The sequence below is a fragment of the Gasterosteus aculeatus genome, chromosome 17, assembly GCF_964276395.1.
Source record: "Gasterosteus aculeatus chromosome 17, fGasAcu3.hap1.1, whole genome shotgun sequence".
Taxonomy (NCBI): domain Eukaryota; kingdom Metazoa; phylum Chordata; class Actinopteri; order Perciformes; family Gasterosteidae; genus Gasterosteus; species Gasterosteus aculeatus.
Genome location: NC_135705.1, coordinates 15277552 through 15295047, shown reverse-complemented (window position 1 = coordinate 15295047; position 17496 = coordinate 15277552). Strand labels below are relative to the sequence as shown.

At 44.4% G+C, this 17496-nt stretch overlaps 1 protein-coding gene across 1 annotated transcript in view; it reads right to left on the bottom strand.

Annotated features, from left to right (window-relative positions):
* The window catches only part of celf4 (CUGBP, Elav-like family member 4), a 69916-nt gene that overhangs the window by 8897 nt on the left and 43523 nt on the right, over positions 1 to 17496 (bottom strand). Inside the window, 9 exon segments of the mRNA XM_040203568.2 lie at positions 641 to 718; positions 1125 to 1187; positions 2570 to 2680; positions 3106 to 3255; positions 3845 to 3983; positions 4283 to 4423; positions 4765 to 4844; positions 5732 to 5860; positions 9582 to 9630. Coding sequence (XP_040059502.2) covers positions 641 to 718; positions 1125 to 1187; positions 2570 to 2680; positions 3106 to 3255; positions 3845 to 3983; positions 4283 to 4423; positions 4765 to 4844; positions 5732 to 5860; positions 9582 to 9630 — 940 coding nt within the window.

Below are 17496 nucleotides of genomic sequence, written 5' to 3'. Positions count from 1 at the left end.
GCATTCACAGATATCTCCAACCAAATGACCACTAACAGCTTAAATTGCTGTTAAATGCAGTTAAGTGATGTGCATTGTTTTGTCTCTGTTCCACAAGAGGGCAGTAAGGTCCCAAGCAGAGGTGTCCTCGGCCTGATGATCATCGAGTCCATGAGGACGGTTAAAGCTCAGTTTAAAACACTCAGTAATGTGAGTAAGAGTTAGAAACCCGACAACCAGCAGTAACCTGACACTGTAAAGTTCACTATTATTTAAGTTAAGAAGTCATCTTAAACTTGTCTCGCTTTTAAAAGGCTGAAAAAAACAAACTTCAATCAGGGTTCTATAATAAATCCTGACTGGTACGATAATCTCTGTAAAATGTGACTATTTTTGCTTTTGACCGACTGACAGGAGGTGAAATCATGCCTGTAAATAAATGGAGGACTGTGAATTGCCTGCATGATAGTAAACGTTGGTGTTTATTCCACGAACCATGTCGGCATGAGGAATTAAGATAAACAGAGGCGTAAACATGAGTAAATGTTTGTGGCATGCATGAATATTTAAGAGTGAATGGTGTCTGAATATTTAGCAGTGAATGGTGTATAAATATTTAGGAGTGAATGGTGCACCGTGTTTCTGAGAGCGTCCGTGTTACCTTCTCGTTGCTGCTGTGGGATTATGGGTGGAGGGTGGGGGAAGGCTTGGCTGATCTGGCCGTATGCAGCTGGGTAGGCTGCTGAGACGGATACACACACACATAGCGTGGATCAGATAACAGCCATGACAAGAGCGCACACCCTCGGATGCACACAAACAATGTGATGTATGCAGGGACACAGCAGGCAATCGATCAGATAACTGGCAGAAGAAGTCTACATTTTACACATGCACACAGCGAACACAACGGAGAGAATAAATTGATGTAGTGAGACTGAAACACTTATGTTACTTATTGTTACATGATCAAAATTGAAATTCAAACAAAGGAATCTGTCTCCTTTCCTTTCTCTCGGCCAGCACAAACAACCACACACACACACACACACACACACACACACACACACACACACACACACACACACACACACACACACACACACACAGAGGGATCAGTGCTGTGGTGAGAGTGACGGACAGACCTGCGTACTGCTGGACTCCTGTGTAAGCCTGCTGGAGAGGATCGGCTGCGGTGGGACTTTGAGCTGCTCCAGCAGAGACACACAAGACGGAGGAGGTGGAATAGGCAGAAAGAGGCCGAGTGAGAATGGAGACGAAGGAGAGGGCGCGGAGGAAGGCAGGAGTAACATGTAACAAGGGTGAGAGGGAGCACGGGGGGGGGGGAGGAGCGATGGAGAGGAGAACAGAAAGAGGAAGAAAAAGCAGAAAGGTTAGAGAGCCGAACGGAGAGGCGTCCGCTCGCTTGGCTTTCACTGTGTGAGGATCGAGGTCTCTCCCTCTTCTATGGTGTTTTCTTGGATTTTAGTTCCTCTTGAAGCATTTAGTAAAGTAAAACTTTGAGGGACCCCAGTTACAACAAAAGAACAACACACAGCCTCACTGTCGCCACCGGGGGGGACATAACATTTTCTTTCATGTACAGTGTCTATTATAAGCAAACACTATAACGAAGAAGCATTGACGTGTCTGACAGTCTACTGAAGTTTGACATATACAACAATACAATTACAATACACACTCACAACAGTGGATGCACCTGATGCCATCGCTTCCCATGTGGGAGATGCAATTACTTATCTTAAAATTAAAGGTGAAAAAAAAAAAATCCCATTCTGAACACACTTGTTGCTACCACAGATGTTGTGCCACACTTAATAACTACCCATCTGTACACATAGTACATGCACATTAAATACACCACTGAGAAAACACACACGTACACCGATTACACACACTGAGAACCAGACCAAAGAAACACTGTACACACCGTTGACTAACAGCAACACTGAGAAAACGGTTGAGATAGCCGTACGAAGGGAGGAAGGTATGAGCTCAAATAAAGGTCAATAAAGTCTGAGCTTGTTCAATAGCTTTCAGAAATAATCCCAAAGCCTGAAGAAGTGTCATCCTTTGTAAACCGGTAGGAAACTGTTGTACAAAAGCTTTGCGGATCGATACTATTAGACATTTAAGATAGATATATATATTTAAATGTCTGATACAATTTGTGAAATGAATGTATGAAGAATTTAAAGGACAAAAAATAATAGTGCGAAGTTACAAAATAACATATTTAAGTGAACAGCATGAATTATTGCCATGCTTTCGGGTGAAAACAAGGATCAAAGTGTTTTTTGCCTGAATACTAAGAATTGAGCATCACATAGTTTTCTGCTTTAGTAAAAAAGACAAAACAAAAATCCTCCAACTACAAATCATTACTAAATCACAACATTTCTCATGCAGGTTTTCACAGGTTTACAAAGGATGCCTCAAAACCAGCAGCTCTGAAATTATTTCTGAACATTATTTCCCAAGCTCCAAATCCTATTGGGCCTCATTTTAGCCCAAGGGGAAGTGGGATGAAGAAGGGAGAGAGGATGGGGAGGCGGGATAGGAGTGCTACCTTCAGAAAGAGAGGAGAGGAAGCAGCCACCCTGAACCCCAAAACAACTCCGCGGAGCCACGCCCAAGCCGCTTTTCTCCGAGTCCTCCCTAAAAACCACCTCCTGCAACACTGGAGAGACAAGAGCGTAAAGAAATAAATAAAACAAAAGACAGGTTTTCTTCCACCTCTTCACAGACAAAAACCAATGAGGTACTAGCCACGGCTCATGACACACGTGCGCATACTTGGGCTCCAGCAGCCCCATAAGGACCTTTGCCAAACACTCATCTCCTCGACATGCTGACTCTCAGTGGGCTAAACTCGTCCGGCCTCGGCCTCCCGAACACGCTTCGAGGGCATTCATGCCTGTGAGCCAGCGGCATGCACACTTTCCCGCTTACTGCAGAGTGTGTCTCTGCAGGGGAGTCAAGCTTCATTTTCAAGGAGTTACGGTTTAACGTGACAAACAGCGTAGCCCGTCATTTGTGCGCCTTTATTATTTGTCTTCCGTGTCTCTGAGAGGTATTTTGTGTGTTTGCATACACGGGACTTACCGGGGTAATGATGTATTCCATTGGTGAACACAGCCTCCGCGGGAGGCTGCCCATTGGCCTGGGGTGGCATGCCGGTGAAACCGTTTACGCTAATGGGGGAGGGGATGCTGGTCACTGTGGGGGCACCGATGCCCGGAGGAGTACTGCCACCTGCAGGCAACGGTCAGACGGGCGAGGGCGAGAGAGAGAAACAGTAAGTGACCCACCGGATTTTTTGTTTTCCGAGGACAGAATGGAAAGGTTTTTACTCTGACTGAACACCTTGCAACTTGTGGAAATGTCAGAGGGGTCGGTCCAGTGGGCCGGTAAAGACACTAAATGTCAGGGTGGATTTCTTGACCCATTATGTGCATCACTGGGACAACAACAGCCATGTTCTAAATCTTAGAACATATTGTATAAGAATAGTCAATGTGGTGCGGATGATATCTTATGTGTACCAATCATGTATTTGTCTCAGATGATTGCATGTTATGCCACACTCATCTAGGTCAACGTGATATGATCAAAAGGAGCACAGCAAGCACCGAAACAGAGGGATACGGCGTTCAGACATATTGTTCTTGCACATATTTCATGTGCTTGTATTGTATTTTTGTATCTGACGTTGATGAGAAATTGTTTTTGGAGGAGAAAATTACAGAACAGCATTATTTTGTTTGAGGAGCTAATATGGTGACGATATTCTAGTACTTTCTCCCCCTCAGGCCCTTTACATTTGGTCTTTTTCCAGTGTTACCTGACGTTGGGGTGAGCGGTGCTCCTGGGATGCCATTGATGGTGGCCATGTGCTGCATCTGGGCTGCAGCAAAGGCCGCCATCGGACTGAGGTAGCCTCCCTGGCCCACTGACGCCATCAATGCCGCCTGCTGCTGCACCTACACAGTGGAGGAGAGGGGATTTAAAGGGGGGTTGAGAAAAGACCTTTAAATTTAATTAATTTGAGAGAAAAACGAAAGGGGTGGGAGTATGAAAGGAGGGGAAGGAAAGAGATTACTAGATAAAAAAAACTGGTCTTTAATCTCACCAAATGTTACTTTCACATCCTATAAAGTACAATATTGCCCGTGCTGTTTCCTATTCCCACGTGAGCAGGGCTTGAACACTTTAACCACAATTTAATCTCTGCGGTTCATTGAATAAATAACTGTGGATCAGGTTTCGCGGGGCATCTTGCCTGCGCGTAGGCTCCGTAGGCTCCAAACTGCAGGGCCATCGGGTTGAAGATGCCCATCTGACCAGCCATCTGCTGCATGCGGCGGATGGTGCGCTCCTTATCCGTGTCGGCGAACTTCACCACCAGACTGGATGACGCGCCCTGTGCACCAACCCAACCGCCCACCCACACATACACACACAAACACGCCACGCATTACATGTTAGTGAATACAGATACACATGGCCTCAGCACCTAGCAGCACACACGTCCTCTCCTGCTGCCAAGGTAATAGTGTCAGAGCTCTGTTGTCTGCATGCATTACTAGTAAATTGTGAGGATGGTTCATATAGAAAGGACGGATTTCCTTACTGGGATTGATAAAGTATAGTTAAGTTAACATTAAGAAAGGAATTAAGCTATAACTGTGTGACTCATCCGTCTGTGACTCACCCTTCCCACATGAATACACATGCTCACACACACAGTTAGGATGTACTCACAGGCATTGTCTGGCTGCCGTGTAGTGCACTGATGGCTGCCTGAGCTTCAGCATGAGAGGAGTATTTTACAAACGCACAGCCTAAAGAGAGAGAGACGGGAGGGGGGGGGGGGGAGACAGACAGTGAGAAATAAAGCGAAAAGTTGTAATTGGAATCACCGCAAAACATTGCTAGGAACCAGACGACAAGTAAAACGTTTCCTATTCCTTCACCCGGGAGAAGTTTCCTACGCTGCAACAAAACCCCTGTTTCCGCTCAGGAGGGCTGTTGTCGATTGACGCTCAAAGCGCGGGGCGAAAACACTCCCCTCTGACACCATTAACAACTTTGGGATCCTCTGATGGGGCTTAAAATGCCGCAGCATTCTGGTGTCGCTTACTATTGACAAGCCCCGTTGATGAATTTGAATGATCAAGTTCCCAGTAATTATTGAGCTAAAGCCCACTTAGCCGAGTAAGCTGGCTGATGAGGCCTTGTTAATGGAGCTTCACGGAGGAATCAGAATGATCAAGCCCACTGTAATCATCAGGCTTAGTTATCATCGGGCCACATTGATTGGCTGCTAAGCCCACTGATGAACTTCATGCCGTCAGCTCGCTGACAACATTTCTGAAAGGACATTTTTTTTCGGTCATGGCATGAAGTCAGGTGGTTAATAAGGAGGTTGACACGACTGTTTTCTTCATCAGGGTCGTGTAAGTTGACTTGTGAGGTTAATGGGAATCATCTGTAAAGAGCTGGTGGTTTATGTCCTTCCTCCCTGTGGGGAGAGCCTTCAAATGGCATTTCCTGTTGGAATTTACAGGATCTACAGTATTTTTATGTAACCACTCCTCTGATGATTGTGTAATAGCCCGCGTGGAGTGTTTTAGGAGAACTTTGCAAAGTCACCAACTTTGAAAGGCCAAATCATTTCTGTGCAGTAACGTGTGAACTGGCTCAAAGTTATAAACAGCTATGAACTCACCTTTGCTGTTTCCGTCAGGACCTCGAAGGATGGTGCATTCCTCGATGCTGCCGAAGGACTCAAAAAGGCGTCGCACGTCATCTTCTGACTGTTGCTTGTTGAGCATGCCCACAAAGAGCTTTCTGTCTTCTAAAAGGAATAGGTCACGATCAGAGGATCAGAGATGCCTTTTGATATTTGACGCTATGTTCAGTGAAATAGGAGCTGTACCTGCATCTAGAAAGAGGGTTTTGTGATGTAACACATTGTGTATGTTCTCCAAAGAACATATGTTATCCCCCCATTTATTCACACATCTTTCTTTCTCAATTGGGTATAAATGAAGCCATTGGCTTTAAGCTATTCGTTTAACCGGAAATTTCTATGAGAATGCTTATTCTAAACAAGGAGTTCATTGTCATCGCGAGATGCTCAGCTCCATTTGGAATACATCAGCAAGTGTAATAACAATTAAAATGTTTACAACCAGTGACAGATGCCAATAATTATGTTAGATAACAACATGTGGAATTTGAAATCTGTTATCTGTAATGACGCATTTCGGTAGCACTGATTAAGCACTCCTCGCTCGCGCCCAATCGATGGTGCCTGCTGAACACAGTCAGTGGGATAATGTGTGTTTTAAACGGTAAAGCATGGTTTCCCTGATGGAGTTTGTTTTCCATTCACCAACATTATCCACCCACAATTCAATAAAAAATGTGCAGTGGAAGTTCTGGTTGAATGTGTGCATGTTGCCGCATGTTAACGCTCGTGCACACACGCATCACATTTTCGAGTAGCTCCAAATGTAAGATAAATGGCTTATATGGTCGTCCATAATGTAAAGAGATGCATAGAAGGACATGTCTCCATAGCTCTGTGTCCGTAACTCCACACGTTATCAACATTTTCTTCAAACCAATGACAATCGTCTTCGGCGAAGACGCTGAAGCAGCGTTGGTGCCCTTGCAAAGTATTTAGTGCATGTATAAGATGCGGGTTGTGGGGAGCGGGGGTGATGGGGGGGCGATAGACAGCCAATCACAGACTTATACCCACAGTCTACATCCAGAGAGACAACACCTACACACACCGTGGTAACTTTGACCTGATGACATCTCCTTTTTTGTAGACAGTGTGAACATCAATGGGTCTGACTAATTGGATTCATCAGCCAGTTTTACTACATCAAGCATTACCTGTGAGGTATTAGACACAGACGCATTGGTGTGCCTGCCCTCAGGTCAGAACATTATTAAAAGTTAATGGTAGTCAATGTAAGTCTGACAGCTATTCTTTCCAGGGTGCTCTGTTTATTACCTTACAGAAATAACCAACAATATGCATGAATAAAAGATTATGTTGAATCCAGAAGACAATTACACAAATTAGTGTTTGCATTTGCGGGTACACAGTTGTTATACAGAAAGCTGAGCACATATTTTTACTGATGATTACTTTCAAAATAAAATAAAGTTCTGAACATCAGGAAATCCTTGGGACTGTTATCAAGTCACACAACAACAATTTAACATATCTATTTATCATTTCCGAACACATAGCAACCACTATTTTTGCACATAGCAACTAGTGCTGTCTTCCGTCTTGATGTTTAAAGAGGCATTTTAGAACATTTGGTAAAACAAATGTGGACGAGAAACAAATACACAACCTCCCTCACCCTGATTTCTCTTTCTTCATTTTTTTCAAATAACTTTTATGCAGGACGATAAATCATCTAACTATTTTGCATGTATAGGTTTTTCATACAATTTAGCCAGATGGATGTTCAGCATCAGTTCATCATTCACCTTGATAGCGTGAGTTGAGTCACTATTGAGTATTTAAGGTAAATTGTGAGGCAGACGGTGTGTTAGCGCACAACAGTGGCAGATGTCTCGACGGGCAAGGCCGTCTGTTTTTACGTTTAACAGAACCTGAGCTTTGTCGAAATGGATATATATATACATATCTATATATCTATATATCTATATATAGATATAGATATATAGACTAATGAGCCTCAGTTCAATTGCCTCCAAATGTGCTCTGTAAATTACCATGTGTGTGGTTATCTGTGTACGTGCGCGAGTGCACGCTAAGGGTCCGTTCCCCACTGTCTGTGCATGACAGGGTGTCCTTGCAGAGTCAACAAGACTAATCTGCGCTCTGGCCTTGCACTGAAGGGGGGCAGGGGCTGAGGGGCGGCGGGGCTCCTTTTTGCAGAGGTGGAGTGCACATCAGGGGGGAAGGACACACAAGTACACAAAGATCTTCCCACCGTCTCAGCGTCTAACCAAGGGTCCGTTACTCCTAATTGTGTGCTATCCGCGTAAAATAAACAATAAATTGTATTATGAAATGTAAATAATAATGATTCTTTTAGAAAACTCCAAAATTGAAATAATCTTTGAAGGACTTTTTACTTTTCCTCTTTGCAAACGCATTGATCCTCTCACAAACCCCCTGATTTATTTAGTGATCCACGGGAGGGGGCCCGACCCTCAGGTTTGAAACACCTACACAATCCATTTAACATTTTTAATAGTAGCCCAGACTCTCCCAGCTTAAACAGTAACATGTTACTTACACTGATCGTTATTGACTGTAATACATTGTGGAGCTATTTTTCTGCAGAACAAGCAGTTCCACTTTTGATACTTCTGGACTCTTGTATTTGTGTGATTTTAATGACTTCGCTTTACTTTACATGAAATACTGTAGCGTATTTTCACCTCTGTTTTGCGCCTATCCTCCGCTGCAATTAAAATATAACATACTGCAGTGTGATAGAACCTTGAATTCTGCTCTGACAAAAACATCCAAAGGATGGAGAACAACACAGAAATAATCTTGAAAGAAATAGAAGAGGAGAATAGAAGTGGGCTGAGGACGTACATACGGGGAGAGATAGACTCAAATAACAAACAGCGGTGTGGACGGCCTGCATTGCCCTCACTTTGCTTCCTCGCGCTTTGTGCTCGCCTCGCTCGCCTCCCGCTCCATCAATCATACTCACAGCACCACCAAACCAAATAGAAGAAGAGGATGTCGCACCATCTCTCTCCTTCTCCTTGAATTTTCCTGCTTTTCTTTTTTCGCACTTTTACACCTGTACTTCTTCCTTAGTCCTTATGTTTCTCTGTGCCCGTCTACCTTGAACTACCCCCCCCCCCTTTCCCATCTTCCTTGTGACTGAAGAACTGCTGCCAATTACCTCAACAACTGCAAAGTTTGAGAGACTCCAGACGAAAATGGTCAAGCTGCATCAATCTTCCCTTGTACAGTCCATTGATTGATGTCAGAAGCAGGTCACTACATGTCTAGACATAGAAAATGTGCTCCATGCCGTCTTAGCTGTCGATACCATACGCCACACATGAAATACCAAACAAGATGATCCGCTTTCATTCCCACAGATCCATTTATTGAATCTGCGCCTCACTTGGCCCTCACGAACTTGTGACACAAGTCAAATACGCCTTTTTTTGACGACGACTGCGGTATTAAAAGGTGCTTGACATAAAGAAGTGCCGCTGTTTTTGTCCAGTCAAGCGTGGCGCGACGGGCGCGGTTCTGCGTGGTGCGTTGCACGTAAATGCGTCGATGCATGTGATGAAACTTTAAGGAAGGAGCGAGGGGGCAGCGCGGGCAAGAGGATCAGCGTTTACATAATGCGTTGTGAATACTGGAGGGTCCGGCCAGGCCGCGCTGTCAGCCTGCGTCGAGGTACAGGGCATCGTCTAATGGGACAGATAATGCTGAGGCTGATACGCACAGGCAGCACGTTTGTAGGGCTGGAACAAAGGGAGGGAAGGTAGTGATGAAAGGGGGCGGGGGGGTGGGAGAAGGGAAGGTTATACAGTACCTCCTCGACTCTCGCTGTCTGCTGGCTTCACCTGGATCGGTCTGTTCATCTGTGACCGAGAGAGAAAGAGAATAGAGACAGAAAAAGAAAGAAGACAAGAAGTCAGCGGCGTGTTATAGCACATGCTTCGGTCCCACTCGCTCCCCCTCTTTTGGAATCACTCTGCCAAATAGCGGGGTAAAGTGCATCGAAAATCTCCAAAGCTGTTGCACTTATTGCCATTGGGGGAATAGTTGGTTGGGAATATGGGTTGGCAATATTATTTGATGTGAGATGAAAGGAAAGAGGGGTTGTAGAGGGGGATAAGCAGAGGGATGAAGGGAACGATAGAAAGAGGGATGGAGGGAGGATGGTGGAGGAGTAACTCTGGGTCAGCAGAACTGCTGTGACTGTGTATCCTCTCTGTGGGTGCTTCTGGATGCTTGTGTAGTATTGTGAAGAGGTCTGTGTGGACTATTTATGATATAATGGGTTAGATGTTTTCATACACACAAACACACACACCAACATACAAAAACATCAACCCCATACACAGAATAAACATTGCTTAGTTGTTTAGTGTTTAGAGCGGCACTACAAAATGTTCTTGGGCAATACTCTCCTTACACACACATATAAACCCACCTAAGCACACACACACACACACACACACACACACACACACACACACACACACACACACACACACACACACACACACACACACACACTGCACACTGTCTGTCCCCCTGTTAGACTTTTCCAGTGTGTCCGCCGAGGCCGTCCTTTCATTTCACTCCTGCCTGTTAAAGCTTCGCTCTCCGCCTCACCACCCCGCTAAACGCTCGCTACCAATCAATTTTTAATAATGCCAATCGCCACGCTGCCAGGAGGGATGGAAGGAAGGAAGGAGGAAAGGAGGGGGGGAGGAAAGGAAAGGAGGGGAGAAAGCCTCCGATGAGAGATGGAGGAGGGAAAGGTCAAGGCTCCGTGTGATGCAGCATCAGTGTTTTGCTAAATGTTATTAAATCTTTTCTTCAGTTTGCTGATACAGTCCTCATCTTAATGAATCTCGGGCCTTTCAGATGATTCACCAAAGGCAACGCAATGTCACAACGCAAACACAATTAACGCTCGTACCCTGACCCTTTCCAATCGCTACTCCGCTGCTAATATTTAATCACATCATTCTCCATAACACTTATTTAAAATAGAGTTAGCCATTGCTTCCTCTCCCTCATCTCCTCCCTCTCTTTGACAGCCAAGAGAACCCTACTAACGTTTTTAATGTGCTGTGATGCATTATTTATCAGACTGGCTGTTGATATGGAAAAAGGACGAGAGGGGATTAAGGAATTGGGTAATGAAAAAAAGGTGTTAATATGAGTTAAAAAAAAGTGAAAGAGGTATGGAAGAAAGAGAATAAAAAAATGGCTGGATAGGAAAGAATTAGATTTAAGGAGCTGTGAAAACAAAATGGGCGAGGAAGAAGAGAAACTAATGGAAAACCGGAACAAAAACAACTAAACAAGTGGGGGTGTTTGAGAGGAGAGAAATGCAGTGATGAAAAAGCAAGAGGGGGGAGGAAGGAGGAAAAGAGGACATAGGGGAGATGAGGACATAGATCAGAGTATGGGACAAGGTCATCCCACTGCTCCCAAGGGACCTATAAGCTTGCATACATATGAGTGCTTTTACCGTGACCCACACAAATGGTCTAGCCTCAATCTGACCTAATTGTGTTCCACCTCCACTGGTTTTATATGCAAGCACCGGTCTTAACTCGCTCGGGACGACAGCACTGACCCTTTGAGGTTACGTATCACTTTCCTGGTCCGAAGTTCTCTCCGCACCGGCGTTTCAGGGACCCAAAAATATGTGGATTAACTCTTTTACTTAAAAAAAGAGAAAACAAGCAAGATACTCCCCAGTTTTCATATTTGGGTTGTTTGACTTTCCCTTTGACTAAGAAGAAATTCCCACAAAGACGTCAATGTAATTCAACACATTTCAAAGGTAAAGCTGAAATACTGTGTAAATACGGGATAAGATATAAAAGAATATACATAAAATACCCTCTTTTCCCTTTTCATAGCATTTATTTTAGATTAAAACTTTATATCACTGTCATTCTTGATTGTTTTACTATTAAATTGTAACTCCTAGAATCCTAAGAGGATCTCATTCATAGATATCTCTTATAAACAGGTCACTTCTTTTGTCATTGTTAGTCGAGTCCCTTCATACATTTTTAGTTACAGCTAAAAACGATGTTGAGTGGTTTAAACCATTGTTTTCTTTTGTCATTGAAAGCTAAGTGGAGATTCATAGGCTCGCTATCAGTGGTTTCCATTATCCCAGGGCCATAAACTGCTTCAAGGTCAGTTTTATCATCCTGCTCATAATAGTGTGAGTTAGCACCAGCCCACTGGACAACCGATCCCAAAACAGTTGTTAAAGCCAGACGCTGACTAGCATGGATAGCTCCCCCAGGGTGTATGTGTTAGTGTTAGCCAAAGCCAGATGGCATCATTGAGCAGCAGAAGAAATACTACACACAGACAACGCACGAAGCTCTCTCTCTGGCCACACAAAAAGAAACTGGGATGCAGACATGCATACATATACGAACCCACAAACAGTAACAAGTGTGTAGGCTTACATGGCTTGACATGCACGCTTGGCTCGTGCACAAATAAGCAACATCCCAAATAGGCCCACGCATCCAGGCATGCATGGAAATATACAACAGGATACAAATCAGGACACACACGCACAATGCATGTAAATGCATCCCTGTGAGCCGACACGTTCTGTAAATTGGCCCATCTTTCAGCACACACACACCTAATGCCTCGCATGTCGCGCGCCTATTTCTCCGTAGTCCTGTGAACGCCGCCGCCTATTCATTCAGGCATATGCCTATTAAAACCACTACACGCGTGCTCGCTCACACACATATGCAGGCTTAAGCTACATTGTTGCTGAAAGTCCACCTCAGCAGCCTGGTGGTAGAGTGGCCTTGGCGTACCACATGATCGACAGCTCAAAAAGAACTGCGGCTACAAAAATGCACGGGCACACACACACATGCGTGCACATCCTTGCTACACTCCTCTGTTGATTATGTAACTCAATGACAGCGCTCTGCCTCACTGCTGCCATAGATTCCCTGCTAACTAGAAGCTGAGGGAATACATGGTCTGCATGCAGCCTGTGCTGTACCAAACTGGTGAGTCATTCTTCTGAATCGGTCTACGGCCTGAATGTTTAGCGAGGCCCACAACATTAGCTGAAAACAGTGTGGGACTTCAGTTTGCTAAATTTGATTCTACCTTGAATTGGGGGCAAAATTGAAGTGCTTGTATTGATTCCACTGCGTTCAAACCACATAAATCAAGTTACAAAAACACGGTTACGATGACAACTTTATGGGATTTATACCCACTGAATTTCTGTGTACTACCTTGTTATGTCAGATCACTAGTTGCTCAAAACGGTGCTTGCAACCAAAAAAAACACACACACACACAAACTAATAAATAGAGCACCGGTGATTCACAGCACTTGCAGTGACTCAGTCACTCGCGCTCCCATCATCGCCAGTGAAAAAGAATATTGTATGTTTTAGAGTATGCTTTACCAAACTCTCGAGAGGAGGCAGGATTTTCTCATTTTCACCGTTGTGTAGCCGATGTGTTTTTGAGAGAGAGAGTGGAGCTGTGCAGGGCAGGTCATTTCATTATCACAGTGAGAAAGCACTCCGTGAAACTCCACCAGGGACCAAGGAAGGCTGCCTTCATAATATACCTCTTCTGCTATTGTGAAGCTCTGTTTTATATTCTGCAGCTAAAGGCTCTTTTTCTGTCTCTGTTCCATTCAAATTGAGGTGTTAGGTTTCTCTTCTGCTTCTATTGATACTGGACATATATTTATTGATCCCTAATTGTAGTAAGGCATCTGACAGGGACCAGCTCCAGATGTTTAGCTACTCTGCGCGAGCAAAGCCACAAAGTATAAGTGTAACCAAACTCCGGTATTTGTACTGTAAAATGAACCACTGGCGCTCGACCTGCTTTCCAAAGTATCTCAGCATGCACAACACTCATCTTGCGATGGAAACGTGCCAGTGGAAACATTAGCTGAACAAATGTGGCCAATATAATGAGATGCTTTTGGGAAACCGGCTCTTGTACGCTAGGAAAAAAAAACTCTGAATTTAACTACAGAGATTTTGCACCCACACGATCAATGTCACCAGTGGTCTCAAAGAGGACAACCCTTTTTTTTCGAAATATGGATTTTACATTAATTCACAGAAGCATTGCACTCCCATGGAATACTCCTTGCATTTTCATCCAGGCTCCAGTACATGTAAAACTTTCCCTTTATTGACTTCTGCAACCTCTTAGGGCACAGAAGTATTTTTACAACATCTGCAGCAAAGCGGCAGCTCACACCCTTCCAGCGCCCACTGCAGACTGCACAGAGAAGTGCCGTACTGTGACTAATGGAACTGGAATCGGCTTGTGTGAGGAAGGGTTATTTCTCCCAGGGCACACAACGTGTTCATCAGTGGCAGAATTCAGGTCAGTCAGTCAAATGGCATTGGCTCAGCTCTACACAGGGATTCTCGTTGCAAGTGCAAAGGCTAATCTCGATGAGAAGTAGTCGGTCAGCACACAGAGCTATAGAAGTGGTTGTTGTATAAAATATTGGGGTTGGGGATTTACTTAATGTAACCGACACTCAAGCTCATTTCCTATTTGGTGGTTTTGAATAGGACTTGAAGTGCAGTTAAAATAGATCTCTCTAAACAGTGGACAGAGAGGAAAGCAGATCTAGATTTCCTAGAATAAAAAAGGTGCATGTTTGAAATGTTTGGGTCAGCAGTGTAGCTAGAAGCTTGGATGTTGATGAACGGTTAAATGTCACTTGGATTCTCCGTCTAGAGGTCCGAGTCTCTATTTGACATGTATTTGCCTTGAATCTGAAGTGTCTTATTCTGACACATGACCAAACATCAAGTCCCGTGCAGAGATCAATGTCGGTGTGTGAGAACTGTAAAGCAAAACATCCCAATCCCGTTCCCTTTTGTTGCTCCTGCTTTATCCCTTCTCATCTTTACAGACAAACAGAGGAGGGCAACCTGTATCATGTCAGATCAAGGATGAGGAGAGTATTTTCTGACAACGGGGTGGCTTGGCCCAGTTGTTTGGGCCGGGATAGAGCGGCATGCTGCAGTCAGAGATGAGTGGATGGGGTGAAATAAATATAAGACAAAAAAAAGCTTCCGAATGAATTATGAATTGGAACAGTCTGTTCTTTTTTTGTTACATTGCAGCAGTGAGGTGGATTAGGAACAACATGACTGCAGTGTACATTACGGCGAATGAGACACTGGCTCTAAATGATCTATTTCCTTATGTTCAAAACGATGCAAGATGATGGGGCGCTGCACTAAATCTTGTGGTGAACAATAACATGCATGCACAAGGACTTTTTTCACTAATTTAATTCTTTAACAGGTTTAACGGCAGAAGTTCAAAGACACTTACAGAAAGGGACTGATCTATTTGAACGGCAAAAGTTGCATGTTAATGTCATGATAGAGCGTTTCAATAACTCTGATATCCCCGTTTCCGCATGCTGCTGCTGCTGGCTTGGCAGTGCCGTGCCCCGGCTAGCGTCTTCCAAGATCACAACGTTCCCAGATAAAAGGGAAACACACACAGATCACTATATGAGGCAAACCTCATCGGTTCCATCATCAACATGGCTTTTACACAGAACGAACCAGAGAGACGAGGAGAATAGATTTTCACACACACACACACACACATCTGATTCATCTGAGCGACCATTCTTGACCTTTGGGAGCAGCATACAGATATGTGACAAAAATAATCTCTTTTGTTTCCTGATTGCAGTTCTTTGGCACGCTAACTAGCTCAACTTTGTGAGGACGTGTTGTTAGAAATCTAGTCGCAAAACAGAGACACGTTGAAAGCTGCAAGTTATCACACCCGCCCCACTCCTGTTCCACTCCTTTTCTCTTTTGCCTGCAGTTGGATGGGAGAACAGCAATGCTTTTATCACATCCATTGTTTGATCCATTTCACACCAGCCCACTCCTTCTTCTATCTCCTCCTGTTTTCTCCTTCTTTCCCTGGCAGGCAGCCTTAACACTGGCAGTAGTGGGATGCTTTCAAGCCATTTTGAATGAGAGGTTAAAATGCAAATGTAGTCCTCTCTCTGTTTTCTTTTCTATTCCTGTTCCACATCGTATTATTTCGCCTCAGTCTTCGTCCCCCACCTCTGTACACATTTGTTGAGGAATAGAGTAAATGAGTGCAAAACCACACAGTGAGCTGTATTTCTCAGCCGTTAAATGCTCTACCTGGATAAGAATCGGTGTGGAATGAGAGCAGACTGGATTTACGCTTCCTGCAAACACTTTAATAGGAATCGATGGATGAGAATTCTGTTATCACACCGTAACTGGATAGAAAAAGCACATCATCTGCACCTGCAGATGATTTTACCCTGTCAAAACCTGTTACAGCTTGACACCTCCTTGTGACACGCACTTGTACATACCCTCACACACTCAAGTGCAAATTATATGCGCACACACGGATGGAAACATGGCATCTTCTCCTCACACATACGCGTTGATAGGCGTAATACGTGTCAAATCTTACATTTCAGGCATGCTTTTGGACCATCTCGCACAATCTTTTGTGAGGCTTGAACACAGATCGATTATTCCACAGCTTGATCCATCACAACAAGAGGCATTGCTAATAGAGGACAGTGCCGGGGTAGGAATCAAATACACACAAATGCTCGCAAACAACCCAACCCCTTGTGATAGTTACATCATTAGACATACTGCACGTTGGCAATCAAAAACCCTGGTGTTGCCATGGGGACTATAGCTTTGACTATAAAAAGAAAGGGATCCATACGTGGAGGCGTTGAGGGCGGAGGTGCGGTGCAAGGCAGCGAGAAAAAGAAAGAGAAGAATGAAAAAGTGTGAGAAAATTGGTGTGAGAGGAGTGAAGGTGTCGCCGAGGGGCCGAGCGGCTCTCTCGGTTTCTGTGTGATCGCGCGTCTGCGTGCGCAGCACACCTGCATGCTATGATTAGGAGCGCTCAAAGCTTCGCAGTGTGCACAAAGTGTGTGTATGTACGGCGGCTCCCAGTGTGCGCGGAAGCTTACAGGAGGAGAAGAAAAAAAAATGACAAGGACAAAATGTGATAGAGTTGGTTAGCAAGTGAGAGAAGGAAAAAGGAAAAAGAGAAGCTAACTAGAGAAAGTGTAGAGGACAATTTCCAGCGTCTCTCTCTCTCTCTCCCTCCCCCTGCTAAGCTTACTGCATTGCCTTGGCTTTGCAGCATATAGTGAAGATTAGGCCAGATGAGAAAGCCATAAATTCTACTTTTCTCTTTCCGGAGGTGAACATAAATCATAGCAGGGACCGGCGTGCCATCCCTGGATTTTTGCTTTTCACTTATCTAATGAATAAAATAAAAAAAAAAGGATTGAAAAAAATATGTTCAAAAGCCGTTCTGAACGAGGCAGCCTGCTTTCACCTCTGTTCCAGCGCAACTTTTGTCCCCTTCTCCTGCCATCACTGAGGTACAGAGACGATCAGTGGGTTTCCCATAATTGGGAGTATTCATGAGCTGCATATCGCCGGACTGTGTTTGTGTGTGTGTGTGTGTGTGTGTGTGTGTGTGTGTGTGTGTGTGAATGCGTGAGTATGAATAGAAGACAGCGAGAGCTGACTTGAAAGGCCGATGCGTACGAAAGATACCTTACAGCATATGCAAATGTAAATATAGACACAAACATCAGCTCGGTCAAACACACCAAGAATGCACTAAGCGAGCAAACCCACCCGCACGCACATGCACACACGCACACACAC